We start from the raw sequence: 22536 nt of genomic DNA on the forward strand, positions 1-22536 counted from the left end.
CACCCTCCTCTCTTTCCGTCAACTACCCAACCAGAGCAATGGGAGATGCTGCTCTCCAGGCCCTCTTTACCTACCCAGCTTCAGTGGGTGGACAGAACACAGGCGCGCGGACTGCATATGGGCCCCACGGAAGAAGGAATCACTCCCCAGGGCTGCACTCTGGGCCGTTCAGAAATCTGAACAGAAGTATTTCTTCCCCCTCCTCCTTCTCTGCCGCAAATCTCGTCGCCTCCGTCCGCGGCGCAGAGACGGAGAAGACAGATCGTCTAACACCGGGTTGGAGCTTACTTTAATTTTATAAAAAAAGTTTCCACTCTTGTGCTACACCAATACAACTCAACCAAACACCGTTCATGCTTCATGCATTGATTTAACCGTAACAATAATGTCTCTTTGAAGTAATAAATGGTGTGGTTAAGTGCATTTCACTTCTCTCTGGCTTTGCTATTTGTAGAGCGATGTGAGTGAATTTAAGTGACGTCGCGTGGGTAATCGTTATGGGTGCCGTTTACAGCTTTGCTTTCCAACCACATTCACGGGGTGGATTGGCGCGATTTTTTATCATGTTATCACAGGATTCTCTGTGATGCCTTTGTATGTTCTAACCTCACAAATAAAAACTTTTGCATAGAACAACTTCAACTGTTGTTTTGTTCTTCGGACACCTGACAACTATTCGAATTCATCTTCGCAGCGCACAAATGACAGGACAAAGAGGAGGAAAACACTGGACAAGCGCTGAAGATGTATCCTGCCTTTCCTCCCCTTTGTCCTGTCATTTGTGCGCTGCGAAGATGAATCTGTACCAACTAGCCCGGTTTTCTGCGCGACTATTCGAATTCACTTCGAAAATATTCGAACCCAGGACTATTTGCTTCGAATTCGCTTCGAACTAAAATAACACTATTCGCACAAGCCTAATATTTTGTCATTGCAAGATGCACAATTTTGCCAAATGGTCAGGTGTCCACCACAAAAAAAAATGTTCTATTGTGGGTAGTAGCCTGGAAGAGAATGCAGCCAATATTCCACACCCCCTGTGTTTGTGTTGCCCCTCTTCTAAATTTGCTTTAATATTGTGGAAATTGATGAAATGATTTTATGCTGCTTTATATTGCCTAAAATAGTTGTCAAGCAACGTTTTACTATTTCCTACAACTAATTTGGATTATTAACCTGACGTTGTCATATTGGGCATATTATTGGCATCTTGCATAAGTGGCACTCTGAAGCCTCTTAAATGTATACCCACTAGCCCCCTTCCCCTATCATCAGTCGCTGTTGACTTCCCCTACCCATGGCCTTCCATGTATCAAAAGAATGGTTCATTAAAAATTTTTTCAGCAAGAGTTCACTGGTTACCTGTAAAATAGTAGCTACCTTAAGCATTTACCTTTGCCCTGCCTTGTGGTCTAAAAAAGTCTCCTTACACAAAAATGTGTCCATCGGGTGTTTCATTTGGGTGCGTGTCTGTGTATACTCAGATTAGTGTGTTTACCTCATCGCAGGAAGGTTAACCCTCCGTCATTGGATCAGCCTACCTGGATTTCCAGCACTTCAAACATCTTCAAGACTCGGCCACTTTGAATAGGTTTTCACTGTAATGCACATGTTTTGATATATTTTCGGTGATCCCTAACTTATTTTTTATGATCAGTCTTTTTAGTTCTTGCAGTTGACTTTTTTTTTGCTATAACATTGAAAGGCTGAAAGGCATTCAGTATCTAGTCATTTTTTATAAGCATGTTTTAATTGCTATGGCAGCCAAATAGAACGGGTTGTTTCTAATTTTTGCCTTTTATGCATATCAAATTTTTTTTACTGCCACATCTTTTGGCCACCTTTTATTCTATTTTGACTTGTCATGTGTATTTTGAATAATAAAATTGCTAGTCTTGCAAAAGTTGCTCAGTGTGCTTATTGCTGCATTTAAGGTGTGTCTAGACGCTTTAGCTCAGTCAGATTTGTCAGGCCACACGAAATGCAGTAAAATGTGGTTATGCTGTCCCATCTATACAATATCAAAGTTGTTTTAGATGAAATAAGTTATATATGTGCACTCTTATTCTGATAATCACATTTCTATATACCCCTGGGCGTAAAACAGGAAGAGAGCTATAAGAGTCGTCTTGATGACATCTTAATAAGATGATAGCAAGATGGCTACAATGCCGCTGGCGTAAACTGCTGTGAGAGGTTTTCCTTTATGTCTCCACAATTACTAGAAAACATCTTCACAAGACATTATGTCTCTATCTGGCATGCTTAGAAGTCTTCTCGTAGATTGCTATTCAAAATTTTTGAGAATGTCGTCAAAACGGAGAATAAACGTTTTGTTGCTTTCAATCCAGATAGCTATGAGGTGTTTAGTATTCGTCCTGTAAACGTCTTGTTGGAATTTTTAGCAGTCTCTGAGATATCATCAAGAATATCTTGCTCAGGCATAGCGTCGCGTTAGCCGAGCTACAGGATGGCTATCTCCAGTCTTGGCAATGTCTATAAAAATCTTCAGGTGTTGCGTAGACATCTTGGAGGTCTTGCCCAGATGTCGTATAGAAGTGTGGTAGCTGTCCTAATGTGCAGATCAAGATGTCTTGGATAGCTACACAAGATAAGTTTGAGAATTCTACAAGACGTGCTTGCGTTCACTGGGAAGTGAACTGCGAGCTCAGAAACTTATCTGAGCTATTCGAAGCGGGCGTTTTGGGAGCGGGTTGAAACGGGAAGGGTGTTTTGCGAACGGGTTGAAACAGAAAGCGGCCAAACGGGAAGGGCGTTTTGGGAACGGGCGTACACGGGACGGGCCAAACGGGAAGGGCGTTTCGGGAATGGGTTCAAACGGGAATGGGTTGTTTCGGGCTACACCCATGGAGCTGACATGGTATTTGGTGCCGTTAGCTGTAATTTTTTAATGCTTTACGTTCGCCGGACGTAACTCAAAACATTGGCCTAAAGTTCCGTTGGACGTAACTCTATAAACTGGCTTAAAGTTACGTCGGACGTAGCTCTAGTTTTCAATTTTGGGTTCCGTCGGACGTTACTCTAGAAACTGGCTTACAGTTCCGTCGGACGTAACTTTAGTTTTCAATTTTGGGTTACGTCGGACGTAACTCTAGAAACTGGCTTACAGTTCCGTCGGACGTAACTTTAGTTTTCAATTTTGGGTACGTCGGACGTAACTCTAGAAACTGGCTTAAAGTTACGTCGGACGTAACCCTAGTTTTCAATTCTGGGTTCCGTCGGACGTAACTCTAGAAACTGGCTTAAAGTTCCGTCGGACGTAACTCTAGTTTTCAATTTTGGGTTCCGTCGGACGTAACTCTAGACACTGCGTAATTTTTTTATGTATATTTGTGTGTTGGAGTTTTTTAGGTCCGTTAGATCAATGCTCTCCGTTTACGTTATTACTACCATTAAATGTGTTAATACGCCGATTAAGCATTTCTGTGAAAAAAAAAGTAAATGCAGGGCGTCACACAGTGCTTCCTTTTTTGTGATTTTATTCCGTGGTTCAGTCGTTGTTTCCCGGCATAAATTTTCTCCCTCGTTTTTTTTTGTTTTTTTATATATATGATTCTCATCCCCTCACTCTCGAATCCATCCCCCCTTCCCCCCTCTTCCGCGCCACGCCGCCGCTGATCCGGTGACCCCCGCGCCGTTTACACGCCGCCGCCGGAGGCGGGAACACCGGCGCGCCGCCGCCGGCGATTTCTGACCGGCGCACAGGTCTAGTTGAGTGGGACGAACGGAGCGCTCCACCCGAAGCGGCAAATGTCGACAGTATAGAGGGCGCTGCGGGCGAAGTGGATTCTAGTCGACTGAGCGCGCCGATGCACGCCAGCCGCGCTTTTCGCGTTTCGCCTGAATTTACTGCTCACGCAAATGCCAAACCGATTGCGGGGTTAAAAAGAACTCGTCAGGATAAACTCACAGATATTTACACAGGCTTTCCAATGATATTGCGCCCTGTTTTTTGTTGTTGTTCCGTGCTCCATCGTCGAAGCGTTGCGCGAACTTTCATTGCGCCGGTGTGATTCCTTGCTGAAGCCAATAAGGGAATCAGCTTGTATTTCAATGTTACGCAAATTTTTAAGCACCGTTCTCTACGAAATAAAACATTTAATGATGTTGTGAAGCTAACTTCCGTGTCACACTTTCTACTACACGAATTTGCAGTTGTGGCCTTCAGGCTGTCCGGAACGCCCTTGAGCGATCGCTGCCAGCACCGCAGTGCTTTTCTCAGTTCTTTGTACGCCTTTTGAAACTGCCGTTTGATATTCTTAACCTCTTTACTTTTTTCTTGTGACCACGACGTTCTGGGCGTACCAGCCCACTACTAGGGGTATGCTACCGTTTGCTAAGGTATAGCGAGATATACATTACAACACTCACATATTTTATTGAAGAATTCAACGCTTTTACGCATGCTACGCAATACTACTAAGATATAGTGATATGTATGCATTACCGTTACTAACATTTTATTACAGAATTTTAAGGTTTGAAGAAATACGGTGCTTAACGCGTATTGATGCTGAAAAGGCAAAGAACTAGAGTAGGGAGTGCGGAGAGACGGAATAATTGAAAAGGCTGCCTCGAGAGATGTGAAGATTGCTAAAAATGTAATTAAATCAATAAGGTACAATGTACATCTAGATTTGAAAAACAAGCCCCCTTGTCCATTCATTGCCAATGGACCGAGGTCACCTAATTTCAACCGTTTATGTCGAGAAAATAGCATAGTCATACACAAGAACTGCTACATCAACTGATCAAGCAACAGCAGATCAGCATGTTTATTCATAGGAACAAAACGGTAAGCAACTTAGAATTTGATGTGACGACTTGCATTGGGACATCACGTGCACCTGCGCACTTTTAGAAGCTGGGCCATTTTGCGCCTTTCTTCTTTTGCCCTGTTCACACCTTTTATTAGGAAGTGTAGACGGGTGACAATGTAGAAGCGCACTATTTTAGCCTTCAAGTCAGCTTCATGCGCAGCACAGCCAACAATTTTGTCTTTGCCCTTCACAAGTGACAGCACATCCAAAATGCTGTTGGCATGCAGGCGGTTCAGGCTGAAGCAGTCCGTGAAGATACTCTCTAGGTAGTTGACAAAGTCAAACAGCTCGGCCGATGGATACAGCAATCCACCCTTATCACAAAAACTTGTAAAAGCAGACTCGACGTGTGTCCTCCCCTCTGAGGCAGGAACAAGCAGGAAGGCACGACATGTGTCACACCCAGACTTCTCCACACACTTTTTGGCAACATACCCTGCCATGTGGTAAACCAGGCGCGAGTCACTTTTCTTTTGCACAAGGCTATTATGATCGACAGGGATAGCCTGCTCCTGGCTCACAGTATCTCCCTGACTGTCAAGGTCGCCTTGTGCAATGAGCTTGTCAATTGTTTCTTGCAGGCTAGTTGCTTCCGGGTACGCATCTCCTGTGTCCAGAAGTGCTGTCAGTACCACTGGCTCCACACTAGAGCCAGTCACTGGCCTTGCCAAACTATAAAAGCTGAGGCAGTTAACAGTAATGAGGAACTGCTCTGGTGTGGGATGATCATTACAGCCCGATGATTGCCGCACAATCCCGAACAGGTTCTCGACGGGGTCCTGGCTAAGATTCGCGGTCATCAGGTACTTGTAGCGGAGCTCCTTTGTGACATACTCAAGCAAGGACAGCACGCTTGACAGCGTCACACTTAAGCCGACAGCTGTTGTTTCGCTGATGAACCCAACACCACCGGCGGCGCACTCCCACTTTGTGATGTACTCAAGGAAGCTTGACAGCGCAGCTGCTCCCGCTGAATTGGGCCACAGTGCTTCAGACTTGAAGCGGGATGTCATGACCTTTATCAGAGTATTCATCATTCTGAAACAAACAAAAAAAAAGCAAGAAAGTCATGAGTATGTGGGTTAGGAATACGAGGTAACATTAGCAGGACAGCAGTTATACCGGGTATAATTTTTAAGACCACATCAACCACGACTTGATAATCTCCCCAGCAATCTAATTACCTGAAGAATACTTCTGTTGCATCTATGGCTCCTCTTCCATAGTCTGATTCTAAGGTGCCCTTGTAGTGATGCAGGCCACGCAACACATGGTCACCGAAGAGCTGGAAAGCCAAGGAGACTCGCATCTTTTCAAAGCTACTTGGCTCGAAATGGCGAGTTGTCAATCCTGGCATCGCCTTCAACGTCACATTGTTCTTGTCAAGATTGAAGGCTTCCTTGACGAAGTACGTAGATACCTGCATTGTTAATAAAACCATGCTAAGTTGCTTCCCACACATTTTAAGTACACCCATAAAAAGAAAAGAACCCTTACCCGTCCATCTGGTGTGGTGAAGCCACCCTTCAGCAGGGAGTTTCGAAGGCATTTCACCAGGTGGGGGAAATCCGACAGAAAATGGAGGTTTCTCTTCGTATCAACAGGGTGCTGGACTCTGCAGATAATCTTCCTGGTGGATCCTCGAATGCCCATCAATGTCCACATCTTCCTATTCCAGGTGGCCCCATCGCAAGTCACAAAGTGGATGAAGAGTCCTGCTTTCTCGGCCAAAATTGTCGCCTCAACAAGAATTTTGCACAGAAGCTCGCCTTTCACATTTCCATTTGCAGCGAAAGCCCCCAGGATCTGGGAAAACTTTCCTGCAAACGGAACAAACATCACCACCATGCCATGGTCGCACGGAAGGTTAGCATCCTTGGCAGGCGTGAAGGGTCCCAAATCCACGAAGCCACGCAGCTTTCCAGTTTTCTCCATTGAGAAGTGTTCAGACAACTTCATCTCGTCAACGAGAAGTCCGCCGTGACGCTTGAAGGTGTCCATTGAGCTTGTTTTTGCTTCTAAAGCTTCCAGCATTTTTTTTACAAAAACCAAAGCCTGTTTTATAAGCAGCAGTGTACTTCTTCAGGGTGGTGTTGCTGGGTAGTACGAGGATGTTTTGCTTCCTAATGTGCTTGTACAGTCTGGGACTCTTCATTTTCATTAGGATGCACACAAGAATCCATTCCTTTGTGAAGTGCATGCCCCTCGTGCTTTTTCGCTTGGAAGCTGCAAAACAATGACACACACTCTGTTGCTGCTTTCTTGGTAGTAGGGCGATATTCTCTTCGAATGCTTCCCTTTTAATTTTCGCGTTTGCAGCCTTCATTCTTTCTACCTGTCCGTTCAAGCTCAGCACCTTCCTGCACAAGCGCCTTTGCCTTTGTAATGCGCATCTCAGCTTTTGCGCCGCTGTCATTGCTTGTTTTCGATGGTGATTCCTCAGACGAGACATCCGAGTCAGCAGGGCCTTGCGTAAGTAACGGCACGAAAGACATGGTGTTCCTGAAAAAAAAAAATACAAATCTTACTTGTTTGGGGAAAAACAATCCTTGTTACTGGTTATGTATTTGGATGCTGTCGGTCACACCCAAATTTTTATGTATGGACTTTACAGTTGGAAATCAAGACTTCACCATTCCAGGTGAGCCAGCAGAAACTAGACCCAGAAGTTGCTTACGGGCTCTAACATAGCACGCGTCATATCCTAGGTGTTATTACACAAGTAAGTTGTGCAGTTTCCTCATAAATATACCCCGCAACTGTGTACAGGTACCTATTATGTTATGTAATTGTGCGTAAAAACAGAATGGACGTATTGCCGGGCTAGGTAAGGCATACATACTGCGGAGCGCATCAAAAGGCAGTACCTAAAGGTGAACGCAATGGTTTTTTAAATGTTTACGCTGAAATTCGGTTTGCACCTTTCGGTAATTACCGCACAAAGCAGTCACTTCTTGGGAAGAATGCAGTACACATTCTATGCAATCATAGAATCTGCATGCGACCTTAATGCCATATTTACCTTCGCTAGCTGTCATCCCTGCGCACTTCTTGTTGTAGAAAGAGCCACGAATGACATTTGTCTGACTCAGAAGCTTCGTCGTTAGGTCCCCTTCGGTTACAGCAGAAGTGGAGAGCGCACCTGGACACTTCAGTAGTTCAGATGCGTGAAGAAGGGCTTGCTCTGCCTGCAGCACAGTTCTCAAAATTCCTTCGGCGACGAGTTTTCCATTGAGGAATGTTTTGAAACTGGCCTGCTTGGCCGGGCTGAAATAAAAGAGAACTGCTCTTTCTGACGTAACTGTTCCGGAGCACGTTTCCAAGTTCGAGAGTGCGTACACAACGCCGTCAAAGCCAGGAAACTGGTGCACCGACCAATATTTAGTCGGCGTCTTCAGTTCTCGCAAGTTGTCGAGCCCCACGGGTACACAGTCTTCACTTTCGAGGCACTCGTCAACAGTAGTGGGCGCGTCATTGCAGGCTTTCTTCCCGTTGTGTGTTTCGGGCACGGCAGGCGCTTCCCGTTTTCGAGGAGCGCGTTTGGGCGGAGCTTTCGAGCTCAGATATTTCGGAGCGTTAGGCAAGACTGTGGGAACTGCATCTGGCGTCAGCGAGGGCACACCGCGGGCGATTCTAACTTCTTGGCCGCCGACAACGTGCACATAGTCACGCTGGATGAAGCGTTCCTCAAAGTGAAGCTCACATACCGCACAGTTCTCTTCAAGCGGTTTATCACCACGATGAAGGTTTCTTTCCCATATTTTTCTCCTGTTTTCATCCTTCGGGACGCTGAAGAGCGACAGCTTTCTCTCCGTTTTGACGCCTGCGTAGCCGGTGCGGCATCCCGGAGCGTAACAGTGCCGATGCCTTGCTTTAGGCATTACGAAGGTGTCGAAACTGGTTATCCAAACCTCATCACATCACAAACAGAAGCAGCGGACCCGCACAGGTTTTAGACAAGCGACTGAGTAGACCTTTACTGCCTTTACAACACACGCCAAGCTCGGCGCACTCCGATATCCTATGCCACCGCTCGCAGTTCAGACAGGCACAACCCAATCCACTGCGACCGCAGCGCCGCCACGCCAACTTTCCATAAACTGCGCTTCACCGCGAAGCAGGCGCGGAGCCGGCTGCTCGTCCCACTCAATTCCTTCTAGTTCACTCTAGTAATGGCTAAGATATCGGTTGAGGTGGACATAGGCAACGTTACTAGAATACATAGGCGGACAGCAACCAAATCCAAAAATCGTCCCGGTAAGGCTGACTAATGTTCTCGATTTCTTTATTGATTGTAGGGTTTAACGCGCCGACGCAACGCAGGCGATGAGGCGCGCCGTAATGGAGGGCTCCGGATTAATTTTGATCACCTGGGGATCTTTAACGTGCGCCGAAATCTCGTGCACACGGGCTTTTAGCTTTTCGCCTCCATCAGAAAAGCGGCCGCTGCGGCCGGGAATCGAACCCTCGACCTCGGACTCAGCAGCGCAACGCCTTAGACACTGAGCCACCGCGGCGGGTCTTCTCGATTTATTCTAAAGGACTGTAATTTTTATTGGGCATTCTGAAAAGAAAAAAAAAATTGGCCTGTCTGTCAATATGATCGGCCAGTAACGCTTTCGGGGAGCCTTCTCAATAGTTGGTGACTGGACTGGTGGGTATTGGGGAATAAGCGATTGGTGAGGAAGAGAAGAGTGCAGTGGGGGGAAGAATGGGAAAGGGAGGATATCGAAAAGAATGGTGGAAGAGGAGTGCGATTAGAGGGACAATGAGAGGACGAAGAGGAAGACGGGAAGAGGATTGATTTGATTAATTGTGGGGTTTAACGCGCCGACGCTGCACAGGCAATGAGGCGCGCCGTAGTGGAGGGCTCCGGATTAATTTTGACCACCTGGGGATCTTTATCGCGCGCCGAAATCTTGTACACACGGGCGTTTTTGCTTTTCGCCTCCATCAGAAAAGCGGCCGCCGCGGCCGGAAATCGAACCCGCGTCCCCGACGGGAAGAGGAGTGTCGATAGGGGCGTAGGAAGAGTGGGACAGAGAAAGGAGAAAAGAGAGGGAAAGAAGATGACAAAGCGGATTTGGGGAGGGGAGAAGTAGGTGGGAAAGGGTGAGGTGGCGAAAAAGAGGAGAGAATGGTTAAATGGAAACTATGGAACTAATTTCCTTCAACCGCTATTTTCGTGGTGGATATATGATCTGTTCCTGCTATACGTAACCATGCTGCAAGAAACGTATACGCACCAATCCTACATGTATGTACCCTTATTTTGTAAGCCATAGTCAAAATCATCATAATCGCCGTCATCGTCATCTTCAGTGTGCCTTCGGTTGCGTGTCCAAGCAGTGATCGGGCTCCCAGGAATTTAGTTACAGCCGTCCACACCAACGTCTCAGAGACTAGGCGCCTACTCGCCTACTTCGTTAGCCGCTCTTCTTGTACACAGGCAAAAGAAGAGCCTGTTCTTTCAAATTCCTGCATTGCCTTTTCTTGCAAATTCCTGCATAGTGGGCACTTTTCTTCTACAAATTCGTGTATTTGTTGTGCGATTATTCTAATTAACTTTTTTCTACAAAACTTAGTTTCCTAAATCGGGCACATTAACCCCAAAAGCTCCCGATCCTGGCCAATCCAAGTGGGTATGCGCCACAAACAAAGGAACCACAACAACAACAACGACGACGACGACGACGACGACAACATCGGGCTCAAGGCTGCGTTCCGTGAGGAACAGGCAGTCAAACAGACCAGTAGCGGTAGCTAGAGTGATTGGTACAGCCGTGCTCATCCTTCAGTAGGCCGCCCTCATTCACTACTAGCATGGGCTACTACTGCGAGTACGTGCTGACGGCCAGCGGGATCCTGAAGCTCTTCCAGATGCTCACCGGCGCCGGCATCATTTACGTGCTTAGGTTGGGATGTCTGGGCATCGGATGTTTCCTCTACATGCGCCTGGATGCACGCATCCTATTCCTCGCCTCCATCGTATTCTTCTGCACTTCGTTTCTCATACTCGTCTGCGGGATAGTCGGTGAGTAGCTGTCCACACATGCACAAGACCGGCTGTGCCGGGCGCCAAGCTCAGACTACAAATTCTGTGAGGAATTCAAAACGTATGTACAGTTATTCAGCCTGATAAACTTTCGAGCCCATGGTGGTGGTGAGCCTGCAATCTGATTATGGAGCCGTGCGATGCTGCATACGTCAACCGGAAGGTGTGGCGAGTTTCCAGAGTAACACTCGGTATTGTTCTGGCGACTTCTGGCGGACAAACACGATATTTAGTGTACGACTCGCGTATTTGAATGCGTAGCCGTATTCCGGGACCGTAAATTCTCTTTCCGTAGAAGCCCATGTATTCGAAAGTAGAAAGCGATACCCGCTGCGGTGGCTCAGTGGCTAAGACGTTGTGCTGCTGAGCACAAGAAAGCGGGTTCGATTCCCAGCAGTGTTGTACGTAACGGCGTTCCAAGGAACGGCGTTCCTGGAACTAGTTCCTTTTTGGAGGAACGGAGGAGCACCACCGTTCCATTAAGGGTCGGTGGAACTGTAACGGTAACTCGGTACGTTTACGAAGGAACGGCAGGAACGGTGTCCCTTCTGCAAACGTTACATTGCTAGGATTTGGCTGTTTTTGATGCCAAGGCTCGAGTACAAAAATCCACAAGTCGCGACTGTGTTTCACTTCCTACAAGCTGGCCAATTGGCCCGCGCACTTCAGCGGAACGTGCTTCCTCGAAGTCCAAGGCAGAAGAATACCCACGCAGCGGGCCGCAGCTTGTGCTTGCTTTCATTGTGCTTTCAAACACACTGAAACAGCCTTGTAAAATCCGGTTAAACTTGGCCTCACCCCTCAGCGGTCATCCTAGCTTAGCAAGAACATTTCAAAGCCAAACATAACAAAACTTAGCAACCCCGGAAGAAACTAGGTCGACCCCCAGCTCCGCTGTTCTTTTTTTGCAACTGAACACCTATTTCACACCGTTTGAACAACCTACAGAAAGCCAAGCGTGTTCCAGTAAGTAAGCACCCTTTTCGCCGCACGACTATTGTCTTTTTTTTAATTTTGAAGGTTCAAATTCGTGTTTCACGTGCCAAAGCTAAACTTGGGGCGTGAGGTGCACCGCACATTGAAGCGAGCGATCATTGCATACGAGCAATTATTTTTCTTTTGCGTTTGAAAATTCCTTGCGGATGTCTTCTTCGTTACATGTCTTCTTCTTTACAGAACATAGTCTTATTCAAAGAACAGCTGAACACCTTTTCCACACCCTTTCAACATCCTAGAAAAATCAAGGGTGTTGAAGTTGATCCACACCCTTTTTTTTCACACAAGAACGGTGTAGAGCTAGGAAGAGGGTGTTGAGATTCAAGAAAAAGGGTGTAAAGGCCTCCCAACACCCTTTTTCCACTTATGCTACACCCTTTTTAGCGAAAAGGATGTAAAAAAGTTTTGGTGTGTGCACCGTATCTGTATATTGTCAGGGGTAATTACCGCATTAGTTCGCGCGAGGCGCGGGTGGGTTGCTGTCTTGGGAGTTGTGCTCGCGGTGAGGTCATTCGAAGGGTCACCGGCTGTCAATAGGGCTGGGCACGCCGCAGTGTCTCGGGGCCCCGGAGCTGCACTGCTCGAAGTTAGAGTACGCACGCAGTTCGTCACGGCGCGGTCTGCCGCCGATCTGGCGGGAATGGGTCGACATGAGTGCCAGGTGCTTTTGTATTGCACGCGTCGTGTTGACAAAGGAGAGGAATTTCGTCATTGTTGGGCATAATTTCGTCGCGGACCGTATGGACAATACCTGAGAGAGGCCTCCCGAACGTGGACGGCCAGCCTTCAAAGGATTTTTAGTTTGTCGGTTTCAACCTGTGCTTTGATAATTTTTAGTGTAAATGTTTTTTACGTACGTAATTTAGGCTCCGCGTTATTTATTGTGCTTTTTCCTTATGCGTATTTCTAACCAAAGCAACTTATTTGTGCGTCGTGTCCACATATTTGGCTATTTTTGGTTGTTTGTGTTCGGTATACATTGTAATTCTTGCGCGTAGATTTCATGTGTGACTGCGCTGTCAACTTTTATTTTTTTTCTTGTTATCGCCTTCCCACTTAAACTTGTATTGCGAACCTCGTAGCCATTATAGTTATTACTTGTGCTGTGTTTTTTACTCGCCAATTTGTGCTTTATGATCCGCAAAGCTTAACTTTTGTAACCCCTTTACTCAGTTCCCTGCAAAGGGCCTGTAAAATATTTTAAATAAACTGCAATATTGAATAACCATTCATTGAACGCCTATCTATTGTTCCTTTCGACACAGTTTCTTAAAAGCAAGAAATCAAATTATGTTCATGCATGCGAGTAACTTTCTATCTGCACATCTGAAGCGCAGTAACCTTACTGCGCATTTGTAAGACCGAAGTGGGAAGTGCTCTATGTGTTGCACCCATAATAGACGAGCCCCAAAATCACAGTTAGACATGTCTGGAGTTTGCCCAGTGCTCCTCGAAAAAAATCGTCTAGGAGCGTTTCTTTGGATTCTTTTTACCTTTAGATAAACTGCTGCCGGCGGTGTTCATATTCATATAATATACGTAGTTCGACGTGAGTTCTAAATTTCTCACTTTATTTTGCCTCAGGAATCTGACACCATATTTTAATTAAAAAAAGGAAATGTAACGTTAACGTAACGACACGTTCCTATGTTCGAAGTGAAACTGGAACGCGTTCCTTTCGCAATAAAGGAACTTTTAACGGGAACTTGTTTCAAAATTGGGAAGGAACGAGGAACGAGCTTTCGTTCCTGTTTCAGAGGAACGTGTACAACACTGATTCCCAGCCGCCGTTGCCGCTTTTCTGATATAGGCGAAAAGCAAAAACGCCCGTGTGTACGAGATTTCGGCGTGCATAAAGATCCCCATGTAGTCGAAATTAATCCAGAGCTCCCCACTACGGCACGCCTCATCGCCTGCGTTGCGTCGGCGCGTTAAGCGCTACAATCAATCAATAGAAAGCGATCGAGCATTCTCGACCGTTTTTGCTACTATACCTAGCTTTCTCGCTCAAAATTCCGACCTCTCAGGAACCTAGCAAAACACTTGAGGAAAGTGATATTTAGCATAAAGCAAGAAGTCAACGTTAAGATGAAAACACTAAAATTATTTTCCAGTAATATGAATAGTTGCTGTGTTATTCGTTGTCAAATCTTACTCCCCATGCATTTCTATGGGATACTTTCCATGGCTCAGGAACTTAGTCGCGCAACGCGCGAGACGTGAAACTGTGCGCAAAGCAAATTTTCACCGTCAATATTATATTCGCAAAAATATTTTACATTTAGTTAAATAACTACAAAGTAATCACTGTTGAAAGGACTTTAATGAACGGGAAAGCCGCACATGAAGTTACTGGAAGCTTGGAATCCAGAAAACACTGTAGTTTTTTCAGCAAAGAAATTAACAGTTTGCTTCAAGGTATACGTGCGCTGGTTAGTTAGTTGAAAGTGACTTCACAAAACTGAGTTAATGTATACCCCACCATGGTTTTTTCTCCAGTTTGATTTGCGCTTAAGGGTCTTCACAGCAAGGACACTTCAAAATACCCATATACTTCGCATTCCGTTTTGCAACGCAGGTGCACTGGAGATTCCCGGTTCGATGGTGTACCGGATAAACTACATCTTGGCCACTTTAATTTACGCGCCGGCCAGCATCGCATACCTGCACATCGAGAGGCGGGAGGGCGTCTACACCCAGGGGCCGATCGCCGGCAACCTGGGCGTCCTCAACAGCCTCCTGTTCCTGGCGGACGCGGTCATGGCCTACCACCCCCGCGTCGTCTGAGCCCGCAATAAATTCCCGCTGGCGCCAAGCGCCCACTAAACATTTGCCGTCACATGTTCGAGGCCTTGTGTTTTCTCATAGGGACCAGATATCGTGCGGAATTTTCATTAAACGCGTAGAATAATGTAGTGTATAGCCGACCGTTAATATCCCGATGCTTATACAAACTGATTTGTTTAGCAGGAGCGGATTTTTCATATGCTATTCATATAGCCTCGGTGCATACGAATTTCGTGTGCTTTGCCGATACTGATTAGTTGCATATGCCTTACTTTTCTATATACAGTCAAACCCGGATATATCGAACTCGCAAAAAATGGTCATTGGTTCGATATATCGTATAATTCGATATATAATGTTTAAAGAATTTGACAATGCACAGAACGTACCTCATCACTAACTGTTGTTTACTTGCAAGATACATGCTCCGCGGGCACACTAGCGCGAGAAATAGTCTCCGATCTTCTTTTGCTTCATCATTTTCGAAGCATTGTTGAGCACACACTTTTCAACATTGTCAAGTGACTCGAAACAGCTGAGCCCACAGCCTTCTATTGCCGCGCAGTGGCGGCGAAGAACGCTCAGCGCGTGAAGAGCATCGGAACATGGGGGCGGGGCGGAACTCGTCGAGTCCTCACAGTTGAACACAGATGAACAAGGCGTACCGATGCGTCGTCAACCGCGAAAACACGAAAAGGGAAGCATGCGTAGAAGCGAGGGGAGAGAGAGCCCGCCGCGCGAGACTGGCGAGACAGCGGGAGAGTGTGGTCCAACCACTATTTCCAGGGGGTGGCTGTCAGAGCGAGCGAGAGCGCGAGCGCTTGGGCTAAGTGACTTTTAAGTGCGAATGCACTTTATAAGCGACCCCGAACCTTCCGCCGTCCGCATAGCAACAGCTGCGGGTGCGCGCGCTTTTCGTCTTCCTTAGCAAAGGGGGGAGATGGGCGCGCGCTGCCTGACCGCTGACATGGCACATACCCACGTGGGAGATTGGCCAGGAATAAGTGCGAATGCACTTCTTAAGCGAGCCTGAATCGTCCGCCGGGGAGGTGGGGGTCCCGCTCACCTTCCCGATCTAAACTCGGTCGAAGAGCGCCTCATCTCGCCTCGCCTCCCCTTCATGGCCATCAGGCGGCTGACTCGGGGCAACGGTCAGTACGGCATTAAGGGACAGATCGTGAAGCCCATCGACGTTCCGAGCGTGGTGGAGTGTCTTCCGCGGCTGGTTCCCGAGGACGTTGCGATAGACGTGCACGTGAAGCGGAGGCTGGTGAGTCCGGCTACGTACAGGCGCGGACTAGTAAAGCGTGGTAGCATCTTGGCGTGGTTGAAGCACCTGGAGCATGCGCCGTTGTATGTCGCTAGCGGCGTGCGCATCGACTGGAGTCGGCTGGGTCCGGCTCCGATTGCCCCCACCTCCCCGAAGGGAATCGTGAAGGGAAGGGAAGGGTTAGGTTTGCACTCACCCTCGGCGCGCGCCTCTCCCCTCGCCTGACAGCTCCCCCTCGCCGGTACTGCGCCTCTCAAGGCGATGGCACAATTACTACGCCGTGTACTCTCGGCGCAAGAAATGCATTCGCACTTCCTCACGATTCCCTTCGGGGAGGTGGGGGCAATTTTTTCAAACTGGGGGAGGAGGCGTAGGCAGCTCGCCCAGCTGCCGCGCGGGAAAGCCAACTTCGGGGGCAATCTTGCGCTGCCGAAGTTCGATATATAGGTTGCGGCTGCCTTTTTTGTTCGATGTAGCCGTACTTTTTGCTATATATTCTCCCGGTAACATTATAGTGCACAATAATTGTTCGATATATGGGATAATTCGATGTAAACGGGTTCGATATAGTCGGGTTTGACTGTAGTAACTTTTTTCTGCATGGATATAAGGGCTGAAAGTTATCCGGGCTACATCGTTGCGCTGTGCACTATTTTGCCCCCCTAGCCAATCGCATGGTTTGGGAATAAATAGCTGTGTTGGTGCAATAAAACGTTTTTGGGAGCGCATAAATATCGAATGTGATACAGAGGTGAACAGCAGATAAAAGTGGGCCACGTTCAAAGTGGGATCTAAATCAGCAGGCCGGAGGGAATTAGTTGTACATAACGTTTCCTGCCATACGCACATAGATTGAATGTTATGAAGATTACACGATCTCAAAGAAACAGAAGAAGCACGACACGCACAAATTCAACACTAACAAGCTTAAATGCAACTAAATGATGCATGAGAGAACAGATGAGAGGGCAGGGGTGCAAAACGCAAGTGTGGCGTCAGGGCTAGCGTGCTTAGTGAATCATTTTTGTCTGCCCTCGTAGCTTGTTTCATTGTGCACGATGGTAACGATAATTGCAGGCTGCAGTTATTTGGGGGGTACATCGTCTTTTAAAGCACAGCTGTAGTAGCACACTAGGCGAAATCGAAAAAGCACGCGTCTGCGCACGCTTCTCCCGCGACAAGAACCGGTTCGGCGGCCGCGTACATCAACCTTTCTCGCGCGCGTACAAACTGCTACATATTTTGCCTCGCCGCGTCCATTTGCTCAAAATCACATGTCTGCCGCTTTAGCCATCTTTGTTGCCCGGTATTGCCCGTAAGTGAGGAATGGCCAGGAGTCCAGATGAAGATGACTTTTCGGCAGAGTTGATGCTTCGACAGTAGTTGAAAGTTGGCCGGGCTAGCCTCCGATAAAGCGGCCCGTAAAGGCCTTCTCCCCTGACGCTCTTTACGAAAACAAGCTTCTGCTGCAGCGCACCGCTTTGCGCTAACTGAAAGAAACCAGATATGGAGCAACCCACAGAATAACTGCTATTTTTACACGCATTACTCCCAAGACTTCCAAAGCAAGATAGCCAAGACAGCTCCCTCGTAACCCGGAAACTTTCTACCATCGCATACGGCTGAATTCTGTTTACGCATGCAAACTTATCTCTTTCTCGTTGAACAAACAACAAACCGTCACTGCAAGAATTGTTCATCTGTAGAGACGGTTAAACATACTTTATCAGAATGTGACGGCGCGTTTGCCCTTTTTATCAACGGAGCTATTTAAGGACTCGCAATGCCCTTTGATGTCCCTCATGCCAGGCGAAAGCACCTCACTGGACGACAGGTGGTGCCACCGCTTTGACGGCCTTCCAAGTGCGCGATCCTGCTCGCCCGTTAAATATGCACTGGTAAAACTCCAAGCGAACGTGGGATGCATCTTGTCGGATATGTTTGACAAACAAATTTCACCATCTTCCCGTAGGGGAACCCTGAGTAGTATGCGAAGCAGCCATCGGGTCGACTCAAGTTCGCGTTAGTTTTTAGTTCGATCGCGGCGTTGCGGGAGGATAATGATGGCAGCGGAGCGCGCGCGCGCGTCATTTATACCGCGCAGCTACAGTGGCGCCCCCATCGGAGTATGCAGCGGCTACCGTCGCGTCTCTAACCATAAGCTGCTTCGCATTATCGCGCGGAGCTGCAGGTATTGCCATTCGTTGCGCAATCCCGGAGAGGAGAGGAGCGTTGGAGAGGAGAGGAGGAATGCCTCGCATACTACTCAGGGATGCCCTACTGGAAGATTCCTGCAACCCTGAAGCACAAGCACACCATCATTTGGTGCCCCGGTCACGAGGGGCTAGACGGAAACGAGATGGCCGATGAGGTAGCGAGGTTCCTAACGTACCGCGCCGAGTCAGAGCACTCGTACAGTCTTCCCCCTCCTGAAACCCACCAAGAACTCCTCACCAGGCTTCGTCTCAGCAGGCAGAAGTTTCCCCCTCCACACAAAGGCCTTAACACTTAAGAAAGCCAAACACTAAGGAAAATTCAAACAAACACCTTCATACACAAGTCTAGACTTGCTCTAATGTTCCCGAACTCCACAAACGAACACTGCAAAAAATATGGAGAGGTGGCAAATCTCTTCCACGCATCCTGGGGATGCCCCGTGCCCCTGGAGAACGCCCACGAACCCAACACACTAGAGACATGGGAGGCAGCCCTGGCCAACTCTGCCCTCGGGACTCAGCGAGAACTGATCCGGAGAGCGAAGATCGGGGCAGCTGAAACTGGGGCTCTGGAAAGAGGGCTCCACTCACTTCTCTAGCCCCACCTTACCCTTCCCTCCTCCCCTTTCCCATCAATAAAGTTTACTGACAAACTGACTGACTGACTGACGACGGTGGTTGAACGCGAAGATATTTCGTAATGAATTCTTTGATTGGCCAATCCCTATGGGCATACTGCAACAATCATCATCAGCGGTGCCTGGCCAGGCATGCGCAATGGGAGTGTGGACGCCGCACAACGCCGCCCACACAGCGGTGGAGGGAACAGGCTCGACCATAAGCTGCTTCGCATCTTAAAAATTGCGCCCACCTCCCCGCGAGGGGAACCCTGTGTAGATGCGACGCATCGTGGGGTTCACTTGGTGTTTCCGTTGGATTGATTCTGAAATCGCGTGAAACGTGTGGGGAACGCGTATCATTATTATGTTTTATGATTATTATGTTTTATTGGCCAATCTTGGTCAATCTCTCTAAGTGGTATGCTTGGGGCTTCGCTGTCGCAACGACCTTTACTCCATCATTGTTGCTGTAAGTGGGAGCTTCTTTTCTTTTATTGCAAGTGTTAATCATTGCCCCATCATGCGTTGTATCAGTAGCTTCTTGGCGTAGTTTGAATGAGTCAAGGATATAAGGCGCGTTCGTAGCATTTGATTCTGTCTCGGTTTTGTGGCGCCGTGGGAAGAGCACCATGTACCTCGCGGTCCGCCCACAGAGTCGTGGGATCGAAACCGGGCCCCGCTAACTTATTTTTTTTTATAGTGTAGGGGGAGGGGTGTGGACGGACAACAACGCCGTATGGAAGGACAAGGCGAGTAAATGAGATGCAGTCACATCTAAAAAATTCCCCGCATTTCCCCGAGGGGAAGAATGTGAAAGTGCGAATGCAGGAGTTGAATTTGCGCGGTTCGGTAATGTTCGCGAAAGAGAGGTCACACACACGCACACAACTACAAAGAAAGAAAGATGCATTTATTCACAGACACCTATTTGTGTTGTCGTTGTACTTGATTGCTAGAGCGGATCTCAGCTTTGAAATTTCGTGTCAGTACTCCTTTAAAGGGACACTGAAGTGATATGTAAACATTGCGGGATTACTATCGCCAATTGTAGCCCGGAGTCCCCAGGCCATGTTTCTACCACTCTAGGCGCGTTTACGCGATTTTATTTATTAGAAACATTAATTCGAAAATGCTGTCCTCCTCTCTTTACGCTCGCCCATTTTCTGTGGCGTTTTCGTGTGACGTCAGGAGGTGCCGAGCTCGCAATTGGCTGCGCTACTGCACGGCTCCCCGGCCTTCAGACAGAGTCAGTCGGCCCAGCGTTTCGTCCGCCGGCCGCCGACGGGTCGTCGCAATTCGTTCGCTCAGTTGAAACGAAGCCAGGACACGTTTGTGAATGGAAGAATGTGCCTTTCTTTACTTGGTTAGTTTGTACACTGTATCTAGCTCCAAGTCAAGGTCGCTTCACACAAGCGCTGCACAAGCGCACATGCGACGCTTCGCTGACTGGTACGCCAGTAGGAAAATATAAGGCCTCTTGAAGGCGGGAGCAGAGTCAGCGAAGTCAATATAGGTACTAAGGAAATAAAATCAACTGATATTTTTACCGTACAGCGTAAAACTAGGGTGCGGGAAGCACTTTTTTGCGCTGGGCGAACAACCACAGCGGTCAGCAGCACGACTACGCATCTGTGAACGCTTTTCCGTCTACGAAATGCAGTTGCTAGACGTGAGCTCTTGTGGAAACTCGGGCGACGCTTACTGCACGATCGCAGTACAACAAATAGTCACCTAAGCTGCTTGAAATGCCAAAACTAAATAAAAGTGTAAACGTGTTGTACAATATATACCTTATATTACCAAGGTCGGCTGCGAAATCGAAGGACTCGTTATGGGCGGGCGGGAACTCCGAGTGCTGGCATATGCCGACGACGTTGCCCTTATCTGCACAACAGCTGCCCAAGCCGGAGAAGTACTCCGACTGGCACATCAATTCTGCGGTTTCTCCGGTGCTGAGCTGAACCTTGCAAAATCCGAGGGAGCCTGGTTGGGGTGCTGGGAAAGAAAGCCAGGCAAGTGCTTCAACATGCGGTGGTCGGACCGCGTTGAGACATATCTAGGGGTAAAGATCGGAGTGGGCCAGGCGGTGGCGCCTTGGTGGAAAGCAAAAGTTGACGCGGCCGAATGGAAGCTTCACCCCTGGAGGAACCGTAACATATCCATTTACGCAAGGTCCCTCTTGTGCAACATGGTAGCATACCCCGCGATTCTGTACGCAGCGCGCATCACCACCATCGATGCCGGCTCGATACAGAGGCTACACCGGTCGTGGGCGGTGTTTGTTTGGCGGTCACAATACGAGCCCATGCGCCGAACGAATCTTTTCTGGAGCGTGGAGGGGGGAGGCATTGGACTGATAAACGCAGAACTCAAGCTCGTCGTCCAGCGCTTCATTTTCTTCCGCGACCAGGTTGACCCGTTCCTTCAAGCGGCCATCCAATGCCTAGGCTCCTTTCACTTGCGGCCGTGGCTTGCCAAATCAGCGTCTGTCGATCACGGCTCTCGCATCACCGGGTTCTACGGGGAGATAGCGAACGCGGTGGCATCACTGCAGACGTATTTTTCTTGGGAATACCTGCTCACTGTGAAACCAAAAAAGTTATACTGGGACTTAGTAGCGCAGACATTGCCACCACCTCTGTGCCGTCAGCCTCCGGTCCCTCAAGGTGGAGGCGATGTGCTCAAGCGAGTCAGGCAATCACCCATCCCAGTCGGCACAAAAGATTTTTTTTTTTTGTTTCCACGCGGCAGTGTTGCCAGTCATGGCGCGTCAGCAGGAGCGGGGCTTCTTCCTTCCCTGGGGCGCCGGATGCCTCCTGTGTGGCAAACCTGAAACCGCAGAACACGCATTCCTTGACTGCAACACAGCGATGTATTTCTGGCACGAAATACAATCGTGCTTCACAACATCGTGGAACGTCACTTGGACGGGCCTCAAGTTCCTGTGCGTGGACACAGAGCACTCCGCTTTCCGTGATTGTGTCCTAGCCATTGGACTCCACTCCCTCTGGAAAGCGAGGGTAGATGCAGTGGAGTGCGCCCTCCACCCACAACCCGCATGGCGACACTTTCTGCGGGAGGTCCAATGGACGGTTAGTGCATTGGGCACATCTGACTGTGACCTGGAACTGCGAAGGAAGCTCGCCCGAGGCAGCCATGCGCTGAAGCGCTACAAAACAAATGAGGAAAGACGCAGGCAGGGACACGTCTAAGCCATTAATAAAAAAAAAATGTGATTGGACCGCTTAGCGAGCCAGCGCGTCTCGTTGACCAGCCCCTCTTTTGAGGTACAAGAGAGATTAGCGCCAGCTAATAGGACACTCACAATTCTTTCAGCCCTTGTTTTTGTATAGTCTGTGTTGCTGTTCTCATTGTCCTTTTTTGTTTGGTTTCTCTTTGCCTTTGTGTTTTTTTTTTCTCCTGGATTTACGTTTGTTGTAATCTTACCACTCAAACATGTAACGGACACATCCGCTGTCAGAGCTGCTCCTGAACCATGTGTAACACTCGGCATAACGTGTATATTTATGTGTAAATAAAGTTATTGTTCCACAAAACAAAACAAAAAAAAAGCCGGTCTCGTGGACTAGTGGTTGGACATTAGCACGCAGAGTATTTGCGGTCTTTATTTGGTCTTCCAGCTGGGAAAGAACCAGTCGCTCTAACATTTTTCGCCCAGTCAAAAAGGGGGGTCTTGGTCTTTGTCATTTATTTTTACGACAAGTTGTCGCAAGGTTTTGTTTTGTGCGGG

At 48.0% G+C, this 22536-nt stretch overlaps 2 protein-coding genes across 2 annotated transcripts; one reads left to right on the forward strand and one right to left on the reverse strand.

Annotated features, from left to right (window-relative positions):
- Window positions 1-7543: 7543 nt before the first annotated feature.
- On the reverse strand, window positions 7544-8809 carry LOC144144694 (uncharacterized). Its single transcript, XM_077676224.1, has one exon. The coding sequence runs from the start codon at window positions 8720-8722 to the stop codon at window positions 7709-7711; it is 1014 nt and encodes a 337-aa protein (XP_077532350.1). The 5' UTR covers window positions 8723-8809; the 3' UTR covers window positions 7544-7708.
- A 1855-nt stretch (window positions 8810-10664) lies between these two features.
- LOC144147310 (uncharacterized) lies at window positions 10665-14679 on the forward strand. The gene is made up of 2 exons (XM_077679417.1): window positions 10665-10875; window positions 14471-14679. The coding sequence occupies exons 1-2, from the start codon at window positions 10665-10667 to the stop codon at window positions 14677-14679; spliced, it is 420 nt and encodes a 139-aa protein (XP_077535543.1).
- The last annotated feature ends 7857 nt before the right edge of the window (window positions 14680-22536 follow it).

The sequence above is a fragment of the Haemaphysalis longicornis genome, unplaced genomic scaffold, assembly GCF_048455015.1.
Source record: "Haemaphysalis longicornis isolate Haplotype H1 unplaced genomic scaffold, Haemaphysalis longicornis Haplotype H1 scaffold_7, whole genome shotgun sequence".
Lineage (NCBI taxonomy): Eukaryota > Metazoa > Arthropoda > Arachnida > Ixodida > Ixodidae > Haemaphysalis > Haemaphysalis longicornis.

Bases quoted from the DNA above. Each gene is read 5' to 3' on its own strand.
- LOC144147310 (XM_077679417.1), top strand. From the start codon at position 10,665: ATGGGCTACTACTGCGAGTACGTGCTGACGGCCAGCGGGATCCTGAAG. The intron at 10,876-14,470 runs GTGAGTAGCTGT...TTTGCAACGCAG, and splicing joins ACTCGTCTGCGGGATAGTCG to GTGCACTGGAGATTCCCGGT.
- LOC144144694 (XM_077676224.1), bottom strand. From the start codon at position 8,722: ATGCCTAAAGCAAGGCATCGGCACTGTTACGCTCCGGGATGCCGCACC.